We start from the raw sequence: 18,714 nt of genomic DNA, 5'->3' as shown, positions 1-18,714 counted from the left end.
CTAAAGATCCCACTTTATACAAGAATTAACTCAAATGGATTGTGGACTTACATGTCAAACTATAAAATTTTTAGGAAAAAATTTGGGAGAAAAGCCTTTGGGATCTAGGGCTAAGTGAAGAGTTTTTAGATATGATACCAAAAAGCATGACCCATAAAAGGAAACTGATGAATGAACCTCATCAAAATTAAAAACTGCTTTGCAAGGGGCGCCTGGGTGGCTCAGTCGGTTAAGTGTCTGACTCTTGATCTCAGCTCAGGTCTTGATCTCAAGGTCTTGAGTTCAAACCCCATGCTGGGCTCCATGCTGGGTGTGGAGCCTACTTAAAAGGGGGGAAAAAAAACTGCTTTGCAAAAGATGCTGTTAAGAGGAAGAAATACAAGCTACACACTGGGAGAAAATCTTTCCAAACCCAGATCCAACAAAGAACTAGTATCTAGAATATATAAAGAGCTCTCAAAATTCAACAATAAATAAAACAATCCAATTAGAAAGTGGGAAAAAGGAGGGGCACCTGGTTGGCTCAGTCAGTGGAGCATGCGACTCTTAATTTTGGGGTTATGAGTTCAAGCCCCATGTTGGGTGTGGAGATTACTTAAAAATAAAATCTTAAAAAAATATATGGGAAAAAGAAATAAACAGTTCACCGAAGAAGATACACAGGTAGCAAATAAGCACATGCAAGGGTGTTCAACATCATTAACCATTAGCAAAATGCAAAATAAAGCACTGTGAGTTATCAATGCATACTTACCAGAATGACTAAAATTAAAAAAAAAAAAAAAAGTCACCACAATAAAAGATGGCCAGGATGTGGAGAAAAGGGATCATTTATACATAGCTGGTGGGAATTGTAAAATGGTATGGCCACTGCTGGTAGTTTCTTAAAAAGCTACACATGTTCCAAAGAAATTGCACTACGAGGCATTTATCCTAGAGAAATGAAGATTTCTGTTTACACAAAAACCCATAAACAGACATTCATATCAGCTTTATTTGTAATAGCCCCAAACTGGAAACAGGCTAGGTGTCCTTCAGTGGAATGAGTGGTTATACAAATTATGGTACATTCATACCTTGGAATGCTATTCATTGGTAAAAAGGGACAAACTATTGATATATGGAGCAACTTGGATGAAGGGGATTGAGTGAAAAAAACTCAATCCCAAAGGGTCCATAAATGATTCCATTTATGGTATTTTTGAAATGACAAAATTTTAGAAATGGAGATCATATTAGTCATTGCTGACATGGGGAAGAATGGTGTGGATATGGTGATAAAGGGCAATAGGAGGGATCCTGTATAAATAAAATTGGGGAAATCTGAATAAGATTAATGGATTGTATCAATGTCAATATCCCAATTGTGATACTGTAGTAGAATTTTGAGAGATAGCACTGGGGGAAACTGGGTCAAGAGGACACAGGATCTTTCCATATTGTTTCTTACAGTTGTCTGTGAATCTATAATTATCTTAGTAAAATTTAAATTAAAAACATTTTTCAAAGTGAAACATGTGTGGGACACCTGGGTGACTCAGTCGGTTAAGCGCCCAACTCTTGATTTTGGCTCAGGTCACGATCTCAGGGTCGTGAGATCAAGCTTTGGGATTTTCTCTCCCCATATGCCCCTCCCCACCTCCCTCTCTCTAAAAAAAAAAAAAGTGATACATATGTACAAATACTGTATGAATGTACTTGTATGAGGTACTTAGAGAAGTCAAAATCATAGAGACAGAAAATAGAATGGTAGGAGCCGGGGGCTGTGGGGAGGGGTTGGTGACTTAGTGTTTAATGGGGATAGAGTTTCAGTTTTGCAAGATGAAAGGAGTTCTGGAGGTGGACAGTGCTGACATTTGCACAATATGACTGTATTTGATACCACTGAACTGTACATTTAAAAATGTTTAAGATGGCAAACTTTACATTATGTGTATTTTACCACAATAAAAAAAATTGGGAAAAGAAAAAGCAATACCTATGTATTACAGGGAACTTAGAAAGAAGGAAAAAATATCTCCTCTGGTTCGCATCCATAGATGACCTCTTCTGACATTTTGCTGTATTTGGTTTCATAGGATTGATTGTTGTTTGTTTTAACATAGTTGTAACTCATGAGCTATACAATTTTGTGTTCTGCCTTGCTCATTTAACACATCCCGAGCCCTTTTCCTTGTTACTGTAAAGTCTTTATAAACAGCATTTCAGAACAGTTTCAGTATGTTCTATCAAACGACTGTTCGCGGGGCGCCTGGGTGGCTCAGTCGGTTAAGCGTCTGCCTTCAATTCAGGTCATGATCCCAGGGTCCTGGGACCAAGTCCCGCATCAGGCTCCCTGCTCAGTGGGGAGCCTGCTTCTCCCTCTGCCTGCCACTCCCCTCTGCTTGTGCTCTCTCTCTCTGTCAAATAAATAAATAAAAATCTTAAAACAAAACAACAGCAATAACAAAAAACGGCTGCTCCATAATTTGATCATTATGGAATGTTTTGAAACATTGTTGGGCACTTATATATGGTTTCTATTTTTACATCATAATTTATGCTAGGCTGAATATATATTTGTATTCAAAGTAAAATCGGCAGTGTCTTTAACATGTTTATGGAGGTATAATTGACTATAATAACTCACACGTACTTTAAGTGTACAGTTTGGTAAATGTTGGCATATGTGTACATCTGTGAAACCATCACAACTAAGATAATGAGGATTTCCACTAAACCCAAAAGTCATGCTCCCTGTAACTACTCACCCCTGCCTACTCTTGTCACTAGGGAACTACTCACCTTCCTTTCAGTCTCTATAGATTGCTTTGCTCTTTCTAGACTTTTATATAAATGGAATCATATAAAATGTACTCTATCTGGTTTCTTTCAGCGTAAAAATTTTGAGATGCATCCATGTTGTGTGTATCAATAATTCAGTCATTTTAAGGCTGAGTGGGACTCCATTGAACGGATGCATTGCACTTTGTTTATTCATTGACCTGTTGGTGGACATTTGAGTTATTTCCAGTTTGGGGCTATTTCCAATAAAGCTGCTATGAATATTCATGGACAAGTCTTTGTATGGGTAATATGTTTTCCTTTCTCTTGAATCAGTACCTATGAGTGGAACAGCGAAATCATACAGTAGGTATGCGTCCAACCTTTTAAGAAATGGTCGCACAGTTTTCCAAAGTGGTAGTATCCTTTTGCATTCCCACCAGCAGGGGGTGAGAGTCACTTCCTCGCTCTCCTCACCCACACTTGGGGTTGTCTGTCTGATTAATTTCAGGCATTCTAAAAGGTGTCTGATGGTATCTCATTGTGGTTTTAATGTGCATTTCCATCATTCAAGCATCTCTTCATGTGCCTGTTTACTGCTGGTATATTTTTTTTCGGTGAAGTGCCTGTTCAGTTCTTTTAACATTTATTTTAAATTGAGTTTTGGAAGTTTTAAAAAATATATTCTGGATACAAGTCCTTTCCCAGGTAAATGCTTCACAAAGACATTTCTCCCAGTGTGTGGCTTGTCTTTTCTTTCTCCTAATAGTGTCTTTCAAAGAGCAGAAGTTTCTCATGTCGATGTGGTCCAGTCAATCAGTCTTTCCTTTTATGGATTATGCTTTTGTTGTATCTAAGAAATCTTTTCCAAATCCTACGTTTTCTCCTCAGAGTTTGTAGTATTAGGTCGTACGCTTATAAAATGGCTATGAACTATTTCGAGTTGGTATTTGGAGACCATGCAAAGTGTGGTTCGGAGTTCCCCTTTCCTGCTTCTGGGTAACTAGCTGTTCCAGCACCATTGGATGAGACGATTTTCGCTGTTGAATTGCCTTCACACCTTTGTTGCAAATCAGTTGTTCATACACATGTGGGTCCCTTTCTGGACTCCCTACTCTGTTCTGTTGAGCACCTGCCTGTGTTGACATCAGTACCGCACTGTTGTGATTCCTACAGCTTTTGATTACGTCTCGGTGTCAGAGGTGTGAGTCCTTTGACTTGGTTCTTTATCAAAGTTGTTTTGGCTCTTCTAGATTCTTGATGTTTCTCTATAAATTGTGGAATCAGCTTTGTAATTTCCCCCAGAAGACCCTGCTGTGTTTTGATTGGGATCGCAGCAAATCTGAACATCCGTTTGGGGAATAATGAACGTATTTGCCGTATTGTCTTCTGACCCACGGACACGGTCTAGCTCTCCACCGATTTGGGTCTTCATTAGTTTCAAGAATCTTTTGCAGTCTCCTGTGTACAGGTCTTTGCACGTATTCTGTAGGATTTATCCCTGTGAGCATTTTATCTTTTGTGTGCTCTTGGCAGAGCTGTCATTAAGCCAGCTCCATTGGCTGTCCCCCTGTGGTCCTGATTCTAAGCTCTGGGCACAGGCAGGGAGAGGCAGGATGCCTCCAGGGGTGCCTTCAACCCCCTTTCTCCTTCCCTCCATCCAGAGAGAGTCCACATCTCCACACCCAACAAGTATGAGTTCCAGTATGTGCCACGGCCGTTGTGTCTCACCCGTTTTGATGTGGCTGTGCGAGCCCACAATGATGCCCGAGTGGCCTTGTCCCCCGGGCCCCAGGACACAGCAGGCATGATAGAGATCGTCCTGGGGGGGCACCAGAACACCAGGTCCTGGATCTCCACCAGCAAGATGGGCGACCCTGTGGCCAGCACACACACGGCAAAGATCCTGTCCTGGGATGAATTCAGAACATTCTGGATCAGCTGGCATGGCGGGTTCATCCAGGCATGGCCGGGCTGACTGGGGTGGGCATGGGAACCTCCTGCTTCTGGGCATTTGCTACCTCCTGATCTGTGTCCAGCTCTGACAGGGGGCAGGGAGGAGGGAGGGTAAACACAGGGCACTATCTCAGGCTGCTCACAGTCTGCCTGGAGTTGCTTACAGGGGTGTAGGGATCTGAGAGCTGAGGGATGGTGGGTAGCCATGGAGAAGGAAGGTGGATATAAGTAGGTGAAATGGGGGCTGGTGAATTTTAGGGACCAGGCAAAGGGGACATAGAAAAAGAGCAGCTAATACAGCTTTCTAGAGGAGGGACATAGCCAAATGGGGTTTTGAAACATGAATAGGAGTTCACCAGGCAAACTGGGGAGTGGAGGATGTTTCAGGCAGAGGGAATAGCATGTGCAAAGGCCCAGAGACTCCCAGGAGCCCTATGACTTCGGAATCTGTAGATGCCACACTTGTGTCTCTGTTGGCCATTGAAGGGGGTGAGGTGACCTTTAGTTTCTCTGTGACCCCCATAGCCAGTGTCCCTGCTGCCTGAGCACCACTGTGTGCTTCCTTCCAGCATCCAGCATCCTTGGCCTCTTTTTCCAGGTTGGCCATGGTCCAGAGCCTTCCAATGAGTCTGTCATCATGGCCTGGACCCTCCCCAGGCCACCAGAGGTCCGATTCATCGGCTTCTCCACTGGCTGGGGCTCGGTGGGTGAGTTCCGCATCTGGAAGAAGGTGGAGGTGGACGAGAGCTACAGTGAGGCCTTTACCCTGGGAGTCCCGCACAGCGCCATCCCTGGGTCTGAGCGGGCAGTGGCCTCCGTCATAGGTGCGTCTGCCTTGTAGCCTGGCCCGGGGAGAATGGGGGCAAGGACTCAGGCCAGGGGGCAAGGTGTCCACTCCAGACTCGGTTTCACATCAGCCTCTACTGGGGATCTGTTTCTCCGGGGATTCCAGCCCCATACCCACTCACCCGACCAGCAGCTTCTGGTGATTTCTCCGTGCTGGGGCAGACCCAGAGATGACCCCAACCCTGTCTTTGAGGCATTTCCAGTCTGCCCGAGGTGGGTCCAGACCCAGCCTGTCCAAGCCCTGTGTGAGGCAACCCCAAGGGGCAGGTGGTCAATTCTGTGAGAGCAGTGAGTGTGGGGTGATGTGCAAGAAGGCAGAAAGTCTGGGTGAAGTCAGCGAGGCGCAGGGTGGAAGGTGGGGGTCCTGGTGAGAGGGGCAGACATCCAGAGCGTTTGCTAAGCAGGAGTAAGTGGCTATGACCGGGGGTCTGTAGGATGTGGGTTGTCTCCTATAGCCCAGGTACAGGAGTGGAAAGTGGGGACCGTGTGGTCAACATGGTGTTGGGTGTTGGAAGGATGGAGAAGAGGGGAAGAGGCCCGGAGGGGCACATAGGCCTGAATGCAGGGGTCTTGGGTCTCTCTGACATCAGAGGACAGAAGTCCTGGGGCCCAGACAGGTTAGTGTTTGTAGCCAGATCAGAGGATGTGGGAGTTTGCAATTTCTGAGGCAAGAGATCAAGTGAGAGATGGCCCTAGGGGCGAGTGGCCTGGGTAGTGGCATAGGGGAGCAAGCAGATGGGCAGGGATGGAGACGGGGCAAGGGCCGGGACCTCTGGGCCAGTGCCTATCAGCACAGTGGGATGGAGGGTGGAGAAGAAGCTGGGAAGCCCAGAGGAGGGTGATGAGAAAGTAGGCAGGCTCTGCCATGGATGGAGGCTGCAGGAGCAGTGGCAGCCTCGGTGGGGCAGGAGGAAAGGCCAAGGAAGGAAGGGAAGTGTGACCAGGGAACAGCAGGAGTTCTGGAGGGCCCATCAGCCATGTGTGATGCAGAGAAGTCAAGAAGAGGAATGCAGAGTGCTGAAGGGAGGAAAACACAGGAGAAATTGAAAAGAAAAAAAGAACTGAAAAATATATCAACAATGTCATGTGGGTATGGAAACTTAAAAAAAAATCTAAATACTCATGATTGAAGAGAAAATCACATTTCCTACTGGAAATTAGAAAAAATATTTAAAATAGAACCATAATGGCTGGATTGATCGATCATTTGTGGGATGCAACCAAAGTTGTAAGAGGAAAATGTATAGCTTTAAATGCACCTGTTTTAAAAGCCACAAAGAAATGAGCATTCAGCATAATGAAGAGGTAGAGAAAGAACACCGAGCTGAGACCAAAGAACACAGAGGGAGGTGTGTAGGAGAGTTCCAGTGGGTGGCCACCAAAGCCAGGGCCCCCGGTGGGCTAAGTGGGCATGGGGCGCAGTCGGGTCCCGAAGGGCAGTCAGAGGGTGGGTGGCCGGTGTTAGGCCATAGGCCGCGCTGGCGAAGGCTATCCCTAGGACAGCCAGGGCACCATTTGAGGCCGGCCCGCAGCCCAGCCCTCATTTCCTCCCCACCAGGAGACGTCATGGGACCAACCCTGAACCACCTCAGCAACCTCCTGCGGCTGCCCTTTGGCTGCGGAGAGCAAAACATGATCCACTTTGCACCCAACATCTTTGTCCTGAAGTATCTGCAGAAAACCCAGCAGCTCAGCCCCGAGGTGGAGCGAGAGACCACGGACTACCTGGTACAAGGTACCGGGGCTGGGGGGGTGGGGTGCTGCCCAGGGAGACGGCATGGGGAGGGAGGCAGCCCACGTGCCCGGTATAGCGGATGCGGAGGAAGGGACCCAAGTGGATGAAAGGGGCCACTCGGGGTGGCCCATCAGGTCTGTCAGCAGGAGCCCAGGGTCTGTACAGTTTGGGCATGGCTCTGCATGCTGGGAATCAGCTATGGGGAGAGGAATGGCATCTTCTAAAAATGTAGATTTTTTTTTTTTAACAAGAAGAGCAATATAGGGTGCTTGGGTGGCTCAGTTGTTTAAGCGTCTGCCTTCGGCTCAGGTCATCATCCCAGGGTGCTGGGATCAAGCCCCGCATCGGGCTCCTTGCTCAGCGGGGAGCCTGCTTCTCCCTCTCCCTCTGCTGCTCCCCCTGCTTGTGCTCGCTCTCTCTGTCAAATAAATAAATAAAAAATCTTAAAAAAAAAAAAAGCAATATAATAGCATTATAAAAAAACATTTAGAGAAGAAAAATAATTCCCTATAATCCCCCCATCCATGTTGGCTCTGAATTTATGCTCTCCAGCAACACAGGTTAACGTGGTCGCTCTTGGTGCCTCGTGGTGTGGCATCCTTCAGTGTGTCCCAGCCACATACTGTGTGTATGCGATTTGTCCCCCGGGCTGTGTGGAGCCGAGTTCCGTTCACCCCCCCTTGCCCCGCTCCACGGCAGGACCAGGGGCAGCGTGTCTGATGATGGGCGCTGGAGCAGCATCACATTCAGGGCTTTTAGAATCCGGTTGCCCTGAGGCATCCTGTCCACGTGCTTGGTGAAAACATCCGAATTTCTATGGCGCCGGTGTCCAGAGTAAAATTGCTGGGTCTCAGGATGTGCTCATAGTCATTTTCCAGGTTACCTGCTTTGTCCCTCACTTACATTTATGGAATACAATGTACTAAACTCTTCTCTTGGACCTGGCGGGGTTATTTCCGGCTTTTTCCTCCCTGCATAATGCAGCATTGAATATCTTCAGAAATAAACAATGCAGCACTGAACATCTTCAGAAATAAATAAGACCGCACGGAACAGCCTCAGAAATCACGCGGCACCGAGGGTCTTCCGTCACCAGGAATCAGATCCTTAGGAAAGGGTACAGCTCCGTGTGTGGAGGGTAGGACCTCTGAGCGCCCTGACCCACCCCCTCTGCATGTCTTGGCCCCATAGGAGGGTCATGGGGACGTCTGTAGCCTCACCTCTGTCACAGGCACCTGCTGTGTGTCCTCAGGTAGGGCCTGTTCTCAGTGCCTTAGTTTCCTATCTGTGTAGCAATGGAGTTAAGTCAGTTGATGCCAAGGTCCTGAGGCCTCCTGAGGTGTGCTTCTGGCCTTGGGCTGGAGCTGGAGCGAAGGGGAGGAAGGCGAGGGTTTGACCCAGCTGTGAAGCTGGCGTTCACAGCGGGCAGGTACGTGTACTTCCACCTGTGCTGCCCCAAGTCGCCCTCCCACAACCCCAGACTAATGGTCCTCATTTCCCACATGAGCCACGTGAGGCTCCTCAGAGCAGCCAGCCTGAGACCGTGCAGGGTGGTGGGGGCTTCTGAGACCCCAAGCTCGTCCGGATTGGATTGGCTGGCCAGGGCACTAGGTCCCAGCCAGAGTGAGAGGAGAGCCCACAGGCACCACCTTGGAAATTTCTGCCTTCAAGAAAGACCGGCGTGTGCCCGGCTCAGAGGATGTCAGGTCCCTCTCAGATGGGGAAACTGAGGCATGTGAGCGCCTTGATTCCTGAGGCGACTCTGGAGTTCCTGCTTCCTGGCCTGTCAGGGTTCCCTGTAGAAGATCTCCAAAAGCAGTCCTGATGATGCAGAACCATCCGTTCTCAACGGGAAAAGGAAAGCGCAAGAGCTCATGGTGAATGTGGAAACTCTTGAATGGAAAGGCAAAGTCAGGGGTTGCCACGAGCCGAAAATCTGGCTTGATAAAGGCTGACCAGAGACTGCCGGGAACCCCAAGAAGCCCACTCGGTCTGTGGCCAGGGACGCTCAGGTCGCTGAACCCATCTGGGCTCGGGCCTCGAACGCCACCCCCAGTCTGATGACCCCTAGTCATCAACGGCTGCTGGGAGCTCCCCTGAGCAGCCAGACCCCGTGCCCTTCAGCCAGTGGGCATTCCAGACTCTACAAGCTTCCCATCGAGCCCCCTCCCCCGGTTTTCTGCCAGGCTTGCTGGTGTTCGTTTCCTGGGGCTGCCGGCACAGGGGCAGGCTCCCTGGAGTGCGCTTCACAGGCAGGGCGTTTCTTTCTCCTGTGTCTGAGTCTATTTCTGCATCTCTTCTCTTCTGAGGATACCAGTCATTGGATCCAGGTCCTACCTTATTCCAGGACGATCTCATCTGGAGATCTTCAGCATGATCACAACTGCAAAGACCCTTCTTCCCTCATAAGGTCCCATTTTGGGTTCCTCTCCAGACCCTACAGACCACCCACTACATATGTCCCCTCACAGCCCTCCCTGGCTCGCCTGGCCCATGCCCCCCTGCTGCCCTCACAATAAGGCCAAACACCCAGTGTGGCCCGAGTGGCCGCCTCACCTCCCTCCCCTGCCCCCTTGCTCTTCTGCTCTGGCTCTTCTGGTGCCTTCTGTTCTCTGAGCACACCAGGCTCTCGTGGACTAGTCCCCACCCCTGGGGACAGAGGGTGTTGCCTCGAGATGGGGCAGGTCCCTGACCACGCAGGCCTGAGTGAGGGCCTGTGTGTGACCAGGAGTGACAGAGAGGTGATGTCAGGAAATGAGAGGAACAAAGTAGAGCTTTCAGGGGCACCTGGGTGGCTCAGATGGTTAAGCGTCTGCCTTCGGCTCAGGTCATGATCTCAGGGTCCTGGGATCGAGTCCTGCATCGGGTTCCCTGCTCAGTGCAGAGCCTGCTTCTCCCTCTCCCTCTGCCACTCCCTCTGCTTGTGCTCTTCTATCTCTTTGTCAAATAAATAAATAAATAAAAAGTAGAGCTTTCAGCCGCACCCGTGGTGTGGAGCCCTTTCAGGGTCTCCAGGGGTGGGTGTGGGGCAGTTTCCAGACTCCAGATGTGGGTGGGGGTGGTTTTGGCGACCCTGGATGTGAGTGTTGCATCATGGGGGGGGATCGCAGGGACGTTCCCAGGACGCTGACCCCTCCGCTTGCTCCGCAGGCTACCAGCGGCAGCTGACCTACAGGCACCAGGACGGCTCCTACAGTGCATTCGGGGAGCGGGACGCATCAGGGAGCATGTGGTGAGTCCCCACTTCGGGCGCACGGCCACGGGGGCTCTCCCACCCGAAGCCGCAGCCCCCCATGCCACACCGAATGGCCCGGACGCTCGGGGCCAGATCCCCAGGGTGACAGAGATAGCCATGGTCCCGGCCCCCCGGCGTTCAGAGGGCTGGATGTGGGCAGCTTGCTGGGCTCTGGGTGTGGTGATGGGGGGTGGTGGCAGTGACAGGGACTATTTCTCGTAGTTAGTCTTTCTCCTGTTGTCGCCACATGGCCCGGAACGGAGCCCTTGCTCTCCAGCCTCTCAGGAGCAGGTCCTGGATGCTCTGAGGCCTCTTCAGAGCCCACTGGACCCCAAAACAGGGGTGACCCCGAGTAGGAGGGGGGGGCCGTCCACCACCGGGAGGCTGAGGTCGGGGGAGCGTGTGGGCAGAGCAGCCTGGAGTCTGGTTTCCCTTGCAAGCGGCTCCCTTTGGCTTTCGGGGCGACCAGGCCAGGAGGGCCCGGTGCGGGGCTGCGCACACCTGGGTCTTGCTCCCCGGGCGCCTCAGAGCAGGGCAGTTTGCGTGATTGTGGATTTGCCATATCCACCTTGGGGCTTGCAGGGACCGTGGGGCACCCCAGCTTCTGTCCCCAGATGGGGTTTCTCTCCCCGAGCGCAGGGGGCTGTGGGCATGAAAACTGCCCTCCCTGTCCTGAAACTGACCCAGAGTGTCCGCCGCACAGCAGCATGGCCAGGGCCCACGGGCGCAGCGACACAGCTGGCTGAGGGTCCCCCCCTCCCCCCCCCGCCGTGTGCAGTGTTGCTTACTTGGCTCCGGAGGGCCGACCTGCCCAGAGAGAGTGTGGGGATGCCACAGTGCCCAGCACTCGGGCTCCGCGTGGCCCCGCGGCCCGGCGGCCTGCGCATGCGTACGGCGTTGGGCCCTTCCCTCTGGGGCGTGGCCGGGCTGATGGAGGCGCCCCAAAGGCAGGAGAAAGGATGGGTTTGGGGGTCCGGGAGGGAGAGTGGCCGGGACGAGCAGACTCCTGGGGAGGGTGCATGCAGCCTTGGAGTTATGGGCTATTTCACATTTTGGCGATTCACCGCAACACAGCCTTGATTTTCTTTCTCTTAACTTCTTTCTGTGGGTGCGGTAAAGTACGCATAACATACAATTTATCATCTTCACCATTTTTAAGTGTCCAGTCCAGTGACATTCAGTATATTCACGCTCTTAAGCCGCCGTCACCGCCGTCCGTCCCCAGAACTCTTTTTAATCTTGTAAATCTGAAACTCTGTCTATTACATACGGACTCCCCCCCCCCGCTCCAGCCCCCCGGCACCCCCGTTCTAGTTTCTGTCCCTGTGAATTTGGTCCCTCCCGGGACCTCCCGTGAGTGCGATCATAGCTTCCTTTTCTGCGCGGCTTGCTTCACGGCTCACAGTGTGCTCGAGGTTCGCGCCGTGCTGGAGCAGGGTCAGTGTTGCTCCCCCTGAAGGCCGAATAACATCCCGGTGTGTGGAGGCACCCCGTTTTGTGAATCTCTTCATCAGTCTAGACACTCAGGTCATCCCATGTTTCAGCTGCTGTGATAGAGAGCGGTGAACACGGGTGTACAAGTATCTCTTCGCGACCCTGCTTCCGATTCCCGAGGGGATGTTCCCAGGAGTGGAATCGTGGGACCCCATGGGAGCTCGGCGTCTAACTTGGCCAGGAACCGCCCGGCTGGCTTTTTACAGCTGCTGCGCGGGTTTACACTCCCACAGCGGCGCACAGGGGCTCCCGGTCTGCGCCGCCTCGCCGCAACTGTTGGTTTCTGCCGCTTGGACAGTAGCCGCCTGGTGGGGGTGGGTGGGGGAGCCACTTGATCTTGAAGAGCGGGGCCTGCCCCTCCGTCCTGTTGCTCGTCCTTCTCGGCTCCTTGCATTCCATCCAGTGGTTCTCCTGCGTTGATTTTTCACCCCCTCATTCATCCCTTGGGCCCATCAGCTCTCACTCAGGTGCACCGTGATGCAGCAGGCGGGGGGGTGGGGGGGGGGTGGACAAGGCACAGGTTGCAAAGCCAAGGATGGACACCTGTGACACAGAGGTGGGCTGTGGGGAGGCCAGTTGGGGGTCCTGGGAGTCCAGAGAGGCCCATCTCAGAGTGGGGGCGCCCAAGAAGCTTCCTCTGGGGAGAGACACGTGGGCGGAGCGTTGAGAGACAAGCAGTACCTCATTCTGTGTAGACAGGACGGAAACACGACATGACCAGTGCCTGGATGGGGTAGCTGAGGTAGTGGGTTGGTGGAAGGTTTTCCACTGCAAGCAACAGAAATCTGGCTGAAAGGCAATTCTAAATGTCAGTTCACACCACAGGGCTGGGGCGGCTACAGGATGGGCCAGTCTGGCAGCCTGCAATGCATTGCCCCCCCACCCCCGCCCACCAGGTTCTTTCCTTTGGTCCCTTGTGGGCTCTCTCAGCACTGTGGCTCCTCCCCTCATGGTGGCAAAATTGCAACAGCTGCTCCCAGCATCACCTCATGTGCCCATTCAAAAGTCATTCTCAGGCCCAAGGACTGAAATGCCCCTAACTGTGGCTGGCTAGAGCCATAGAGGGGACCAGGCATCTAAGTTATCTGGCTGCAGGTTCCCGAGAAAGACGAGATCTCTCTGCAAGGCTGGGATCCCTTGGGGATTGGCGGTGGAGGGGCAACAAGAAAGGTCTTCTGCACGTGGCAGGGGGAGGCAGGGCTGAACCATCTCACAGGAAGGCCTTGAGCGCCAGGGTGGGAGGGTCCATGCAGGGAGGCTGGCCTCTGTCATTGGGCCCTGCTGGGTGCCCACACACTTCCTGGAGCCCTCACAGCAGCCCTGCGAGGGCACGCCGGCCCCTCCCATGTTACAGGTGAGGAAGCAGAGACCCGGGGCCGTGCGGGGAGCATGCACAGTTCCTCAGGGGGCATACGGGAGGTGACCTTCTCTGCACAACCGCCCCCAGCCCATGGCCCCCCCAGTCCCTGCCTCATCCTATTTCAGGCTCACGGCCTTTGTCCTGAAGTCCTTTGCCCAGGCGCGCAGCTTCATCTTCATCGACCCCCAGGAGCTGGCGGCTGCCAAGGGCTGGATCGTCCGGCAGCAGCGGGTGGACGGCTCCTTCCCGGCCGTGGGCAGGATCCTGAACAAGGACATCCAGGTGAGCGGCCCCTCGGCCCCCTTCTGGCACCTTAGCCCTGCCCTGCCTGCTCTCCGCTGCCGTCTGGGGCCAGTAAGGGGTCGGGGGCAGTCCCCTCCGGCTCAGGGTGAGGCTCGAGAGTCCTCTTGCAGGGTGGGATCCACGGCACAGTCCCGCTGACGGCCTACGTGGTGGCCGCGCTCCTGGAGACGGGCACGGCCTCGGAGGTGAGCACAGGGTGGCCTAGGGAGCTGTGGGTGGCTTTCCCCTGCAGGCCAGGCCAGCCATCCCCTGGCAGGCTTTATTTCTTCCTTGATGCCCTCCTTCCACTCTTTCTCATGCTTTTCAGTGGTCCCAGGATGTCCACCTTCTTGTAGCCCGAGCAGAGGATTGAGAGATTCCTGTGATAATTGTGGGGGGCCTAAGGGAGCTGTATCCTGAGATCTCCCAGGACTATCTGATGCCCCCAGTCCCTGTTTGGGGAATCATTTGGGGCTAGAGCAGGTTCCTGGCTGGTCAGGGAGTCCTATGCAAAAACTTGGGAAAGTTTTTGGGAGAAGGGTCTAGAACCTTCATTTACGGTTGGTACTGGAACCAGTCAAGGTTGAGGTGTCCCGGGGGACTCGGGAGCAATTGTTGCTTTTGTGAAACAGGAGTGGGGGAAGCACGTTCCCTGCAGTGAGGGTGTCCATAGTGGATCTCAGCCCTGGGGGTAGGGACCCCACCATTCCTAACATCTGTGTCTGTTCTACATCCTCTGATGATGAATTGTGAGTTATCTTAACAGCGCGGCTCCATCAGTGCCCACATTGGTCATTTGCTAAATTCATTAATGCTTCTCATCACTCATTTTTTCCCACTTAACCAATATTACTGGGCAGCTTCTCTGAATCAAGCTGTCACTGGACTCAGTTTCTGTGCTCCAGGGGCTCACACTGGGGTTGGGAGGGGGGAAGTGTGATCAGGGTTGGTGGGCTTCCTGGAGGAGGTGACCACTGAGGTGAGGCCTAGAGGATGAGGTGGGCCTGGGCAGGGGGTCTTGGAAGCCAGCCTGGTGATGGGGTAGGTGGGACAGGGTGGTCAGGGCTCTGCCGACTTCTCCCAGAACGTCTCCGAGTTGATCCGCTGTGCTCAGACCTCATTTGGAAAAAGTTGGCACCAACATAAAGGGGACGGGGTTCTGAAAGCCAGGTCTGCAGGCTGTGGGAGCCCCAGAGGGAGGCAAAATGAGAGTCTGTGAGCCATCCAGTGCTCTCCCTAGGCGTGCCCTGGGAATCTGTGGGTGGGCAGGTGGGTGGGGGAGCAGAGCAGCCTCCCAGGGCTCCACTCCCCCCCGAACCCCACCCTGCAGGAGGAGAGGAGCGCCATTGCCAGAGCGCGGCATTTCCTGGAGTCCAGTGCGCTCTTGGCCGTGGACCCCTACAGCAGCGCCCTGACCACCTACGCGCTGACCCTGCTCCGCAGCCTGGCAGCCCCTGCAGCGCTGCGGAAGCTCCGCAGCCTGGCCATCACGCAGGGTAGGGGGCCCCCACAGTGCACCCCAGTAGACAGCTCATGGACACATGCTTGGCACTAAGGAGGCACCCTTTGCTCGCTCTCTTTTGTTTGTTACTCATTGTCGCATCTCCTAGTGGCTCCATTTGATGAAGTGGCTTGAGCCCGAGGGTCATTTTTCTCCCTTGTGAAATAGGGGGTAGCTACCCCTGCCCCAGGGAGGGCCCCCCGCCCTCCATCGCTGGGTGAGCCTTGCAAAGCCTTTTCCATCCTCAGGATGTCGGTCTCCCCATTGGCAAAATGACTACCCACTATGTTTGGGGAGCCCCGGTCGCAGAGACTTCTCAGACTGAGCCCCCTCCCCTCCCACCTCCAGTCCTCATCGCACTCCCCACTCCCCACCTTCCCCAGCAGCTTCTCAGCTTATGATGTCACCTGAAGAATGCTTTCATTGCTAGGAAGAAAAGAAAAAAATTAAGCAAAATTCTAAAACCACCCAATTGGATGACCATGTCTAGGAGTACCTGCTTGGGCAGGGAGTGCCGATTTCTCTGTGGTCTGAGGGCCTTTTGCACCTCACATGAGCTCAGAATCCTCGGAGCCTTTGCAAATGGCAAGTGGCTTCCTTGGTCCTAAGTGGGGACAGCTGGAACCCCATCAGGGCCCCATCAGGGCCCCGTCAGGAGGGAGGCCATTGATGTCTACCAGGGGTGCCGGAGGGACGGGGTCTGTCACGGAGTTGCAGATTGGAGACCCTTCTTGCCCCAGCCCTCTGCCCTGGCACCCTCCTCCCCTGGGGTCCACCACCCTCGCCCCCCCCGCCGATGTCTCTTCTTGAGACCATATGCACTGACCCTCCCCACGGGATGCCAGGCTGCACACTGAACTGGGTCGTGGCCCCTGACCTGTCCTGGCCCTGCAGATGGGGTCACCCACTGGAGCCTGACGGGTTCCCGGGACGTGGACAAGGATGCATTCCTGAGCTTCAGCGATGGGGTCTCTCGGTCAGGTACTGGCCCCCTGCTTTGGGTGCTGGGTGCTGGGTCCCAGCATCGAAAGGCCCCAGCCAGCCTCGTCCGTTGCAGTGGTCTCGGCCGAGGTGGAAATGACAGCCTATGCCCTGCTGACCTACACCCTCCTGGGTGACGTGGCCACCGCCCTGCCCGTGGTGAAATGGCTGTCCCAGCAGCGGAACGCGCTTGGGGGCTTCTCCTCCACTCAGGTGAGTTGAGCAGGGCCAGAGGAAGGGGCTCAGGTCCCAGCAGGGTCACTGGGGTCCAGGCTCGGGGCTCAGAGCTCGCCAGGGAGCCACCGCCTGCTTCAAGTCCCAGGGCGGCTCCTGGGGGACAAGGAGTCCAGGGGAAGGCAGGGGGTGGAGCCTGAGGGACAGACGCACCAGGCTCTGGGACAGGCACGCAGTCTCTGCCTCTGCGGAGGTGCCTGCCCGTTCTCGGGGGCCCCCAGACTGTGGATGTCTGCACCAGATTCACTCTGCCTCCCAGCCACATGGGTCCCTGGCCTTCAGAGAGGGTCCACGCCTGGTGCCTCTGGTCTGGGCCGGACCTCCCGGGAAGGGGGCAGGGAGCCTGCCGGCTGACCCGTCCCTGGGGCTTCCAGTCTATCCCCTCGTCTATCCCCAGGACACCTGCGTGGCTCTGCAGGCCTTGGCAGAGTATGCCACCTTGTCCTATGCTGGCGGCATCAACCTCACCGTCTCCCTGGCCTCCACCAACTTGGACTACCAGGAGACCTTCGAACTGCACAGGGCCAACCAGAAGGTTCTGCAGACAGCGGCGGTCTGTATTCCCGGGCCAGGGCTTGGCGGCCCCTCCCCGCTGCCCACCCACCCTGGCGTGTCTGCGGAGGGCGTCATGGTGTCCTGTCTCTTTCAGATCCCCAGCCTCCCCACAGGGCTGTTTGTGAGCGCCAAGGGTGAAGGCTGCTGCCTGATGCAGGTGGGGATATCTTGTGCTCACTGGGGGCACCCAGAGGGGCAGGCTGGGGGCTGCAAGCTCAACGGCGGGCCAGGCTGAGTGGGGTGGCTGTGTGCGGCTGAGAGAGACCCTGGCGCAGACCGTCTGCCCCCCGTAATGCAGCCCAGCCTGCCCAAGGCAGGTGGCCATGCCTCCTCTCGGGTGTGGGGGCTCCTCCCAAGAAAATCCATTTGACCCTCAATCCAGTGGTCTCTGACCATAAGCAGATGCCCTCCCCCACCCCCGGAGTTGGCCCAGTGCCTCATGTTTAGTCTCCCTGCGGCTGCCTGGACCAGGATGCCCCGCCTGGGTGCCCTCCCTCAGCCCCTGGACCAGGATGCCTCAGCCTTGCCCTCCCTGCAGCCCCTCCGTCACCCTCCCTGGGATTTAGCTGCGCTCTGGGCTGGGGCAGGCTGGTCTTGTGGGCTCTGGCTGGAGGTCAGAGCGCAAGTCTGCCTGGAGACCCTGGAAGCCTCGGCTTCCCCATCTCTAAAACGGGAGCCCAGACAACACAGTGGCTAGGTGGGAGAGGCCTGGAGGCTGTGGGACCTGGGCTTGACATGCGTGAAAAGGGGATGACGGTTGGACCTACACTCGCTGGGGCTGTTGCAGGGCTAAATGAAGTAACAGTAGTCCCCACGTCTGTCGCTGATGCCCCACTTTTGTCATCATTCTGACCATGCCGCTGCCTCTCCCCTCCCCCACCCCGGGTTCCCTAAGCCTCGGTCCTCCACACCCCCCAGATTGATGTCACCTATCACGTGCCGGACCCCGTGGCCAAACCAGCCTTCCAGCTTCTTGTGAGCCTCCAGGAGCCAGAGGCTGAGCCGAGGCGGACGCCCGCTCCCGCCTCCTCCGCTGATGACGACGACCCGGCGGCCGACCAGCATCACCAGGAGTACCAGGTGACTCTGGAGGTGTGCACCAGGTAAGGCCACCTCCCTGCTGGCCGACACCCCTGCCTGGGCCTACGAGGAGGGTCATATCAGAGGAGCACGGCCTCCCGGGACCAGGGCACTGAGCAGGTGCTCAGTCTGAGCCTGTGGATTGTGAGGCTGTCGGTTGGAATGCGGGGTCACGCCTCTGGCCCCTGCTGCATTTCCCACTGCGGGGGCTGGACCAGCCCTGGTGGTTCCTGTTATGGTTGCAAGATACCTCAGCAAGAACCATCAGGGAACTTTGAGGGACAAGGATCGTTACTTACTGCTCCTGGAGGTTACCGGGCACGCCCAGGGCCACACAGCGAGGTCACAGGTACAGAGAAAGTCTGGACCTGGGTAGGGCTTTGCCTTTTATGGGGGCACAGGGTGGGGGCTTTGGGTTTCGCCAGTCCCCTCTTATTGGCAAATTTAAAAAGATAAGCGCAGGAATGAGGGAGCGGGAAGGGAAAGGTGGGTCGGTTATCTCAGTGACCCGGGGTTTTCTAAAAGGGGAATTTCATGTGGGGGGGGGGCGCTCCTGGCTCCTTGTCTAGCTGTTTATCTGTAACTGTGTCACAGTCGGCAATATGTTGATCCAAGATGGGTATCTTTGAAATGGATGCTTTTGCAATCAAATGCTTACTGTCAGGCACTTAGACTGCAGATGGTCTTTGAAA

General features: G+C 54.4%; 1 protein-coding gene across 1 annotated transcript in view; it reads left to right on the top strand.

Moving 5' to 3' along the window:
• Positions 1-18,714, top strand: part of CPAMD8 (C3 and PZP like alpha-2-macroglobulin domain containing 8) — a 72,626-nt gene that overhangs the window by 48,841 nt on the left and 5,071 nt on the right. Inside the window, exons 24-35 of the mRNA XM_081815000.1 lie at positions 4,428-4,726; positions 5,318-5,543; positions 7,124-7,300; positions 10,451-10,532; positions 13,515-13,671; positions 13,803-13,877; positions 15,002-15,167; positions 16,067-16,153; positions 16,230-16,366; positions 16,785-16,940; positions 17,037-17,099; positions 17,861-18,045. Of these exons, the coding sequence (XP_081671126.1) occupies positions 4,428-4,726; positions 5,318-5,543; positions 7,124-7,300; positions 10,451-10,532; positions 13,515-13,671; positions 13,803-13,877; positions 15,002-15,167; positions 16,067-16,153; positions 16,230-16,366; positions 16,785-16,940; positions 17,037-17,099; positions 17,861-18,045 (1,810 nt within the window). The remainder of the gene's footprint in view (positions 1-4,427; positions 4,727-5,317; positions 5,544-7,123; positions 7,301-10,450; positions 10,533-13,514; positions 13,672-13,802; positions 13,878-15,001; positions 15,168-16,066; positions 16,154-16,229; positions 16,367-16,784; positions 16,941-17,036; positions 17,100-17,860; positions 18,046-18,714) is intronic.

This window comes from Leptonychotes weddellii, chromosome 1, assembly GCF_054177405.1.
Source record: "Leptonychotes weddellii isolate Sample4059 chromosome 1, ASM5417740v2, whole genome shotgun sequence".
Lineage (NCBI taxonomy): Eukaryota > Metazoa > Chordata > Mammalia > Carnivora > Phocidae > Leptonychotes > Leptonychotes weddellii.
Note: the sequence above shows the minus strand (reverse complement) of the source record. Positions and strands in the feature narration are given on the sequence as shown.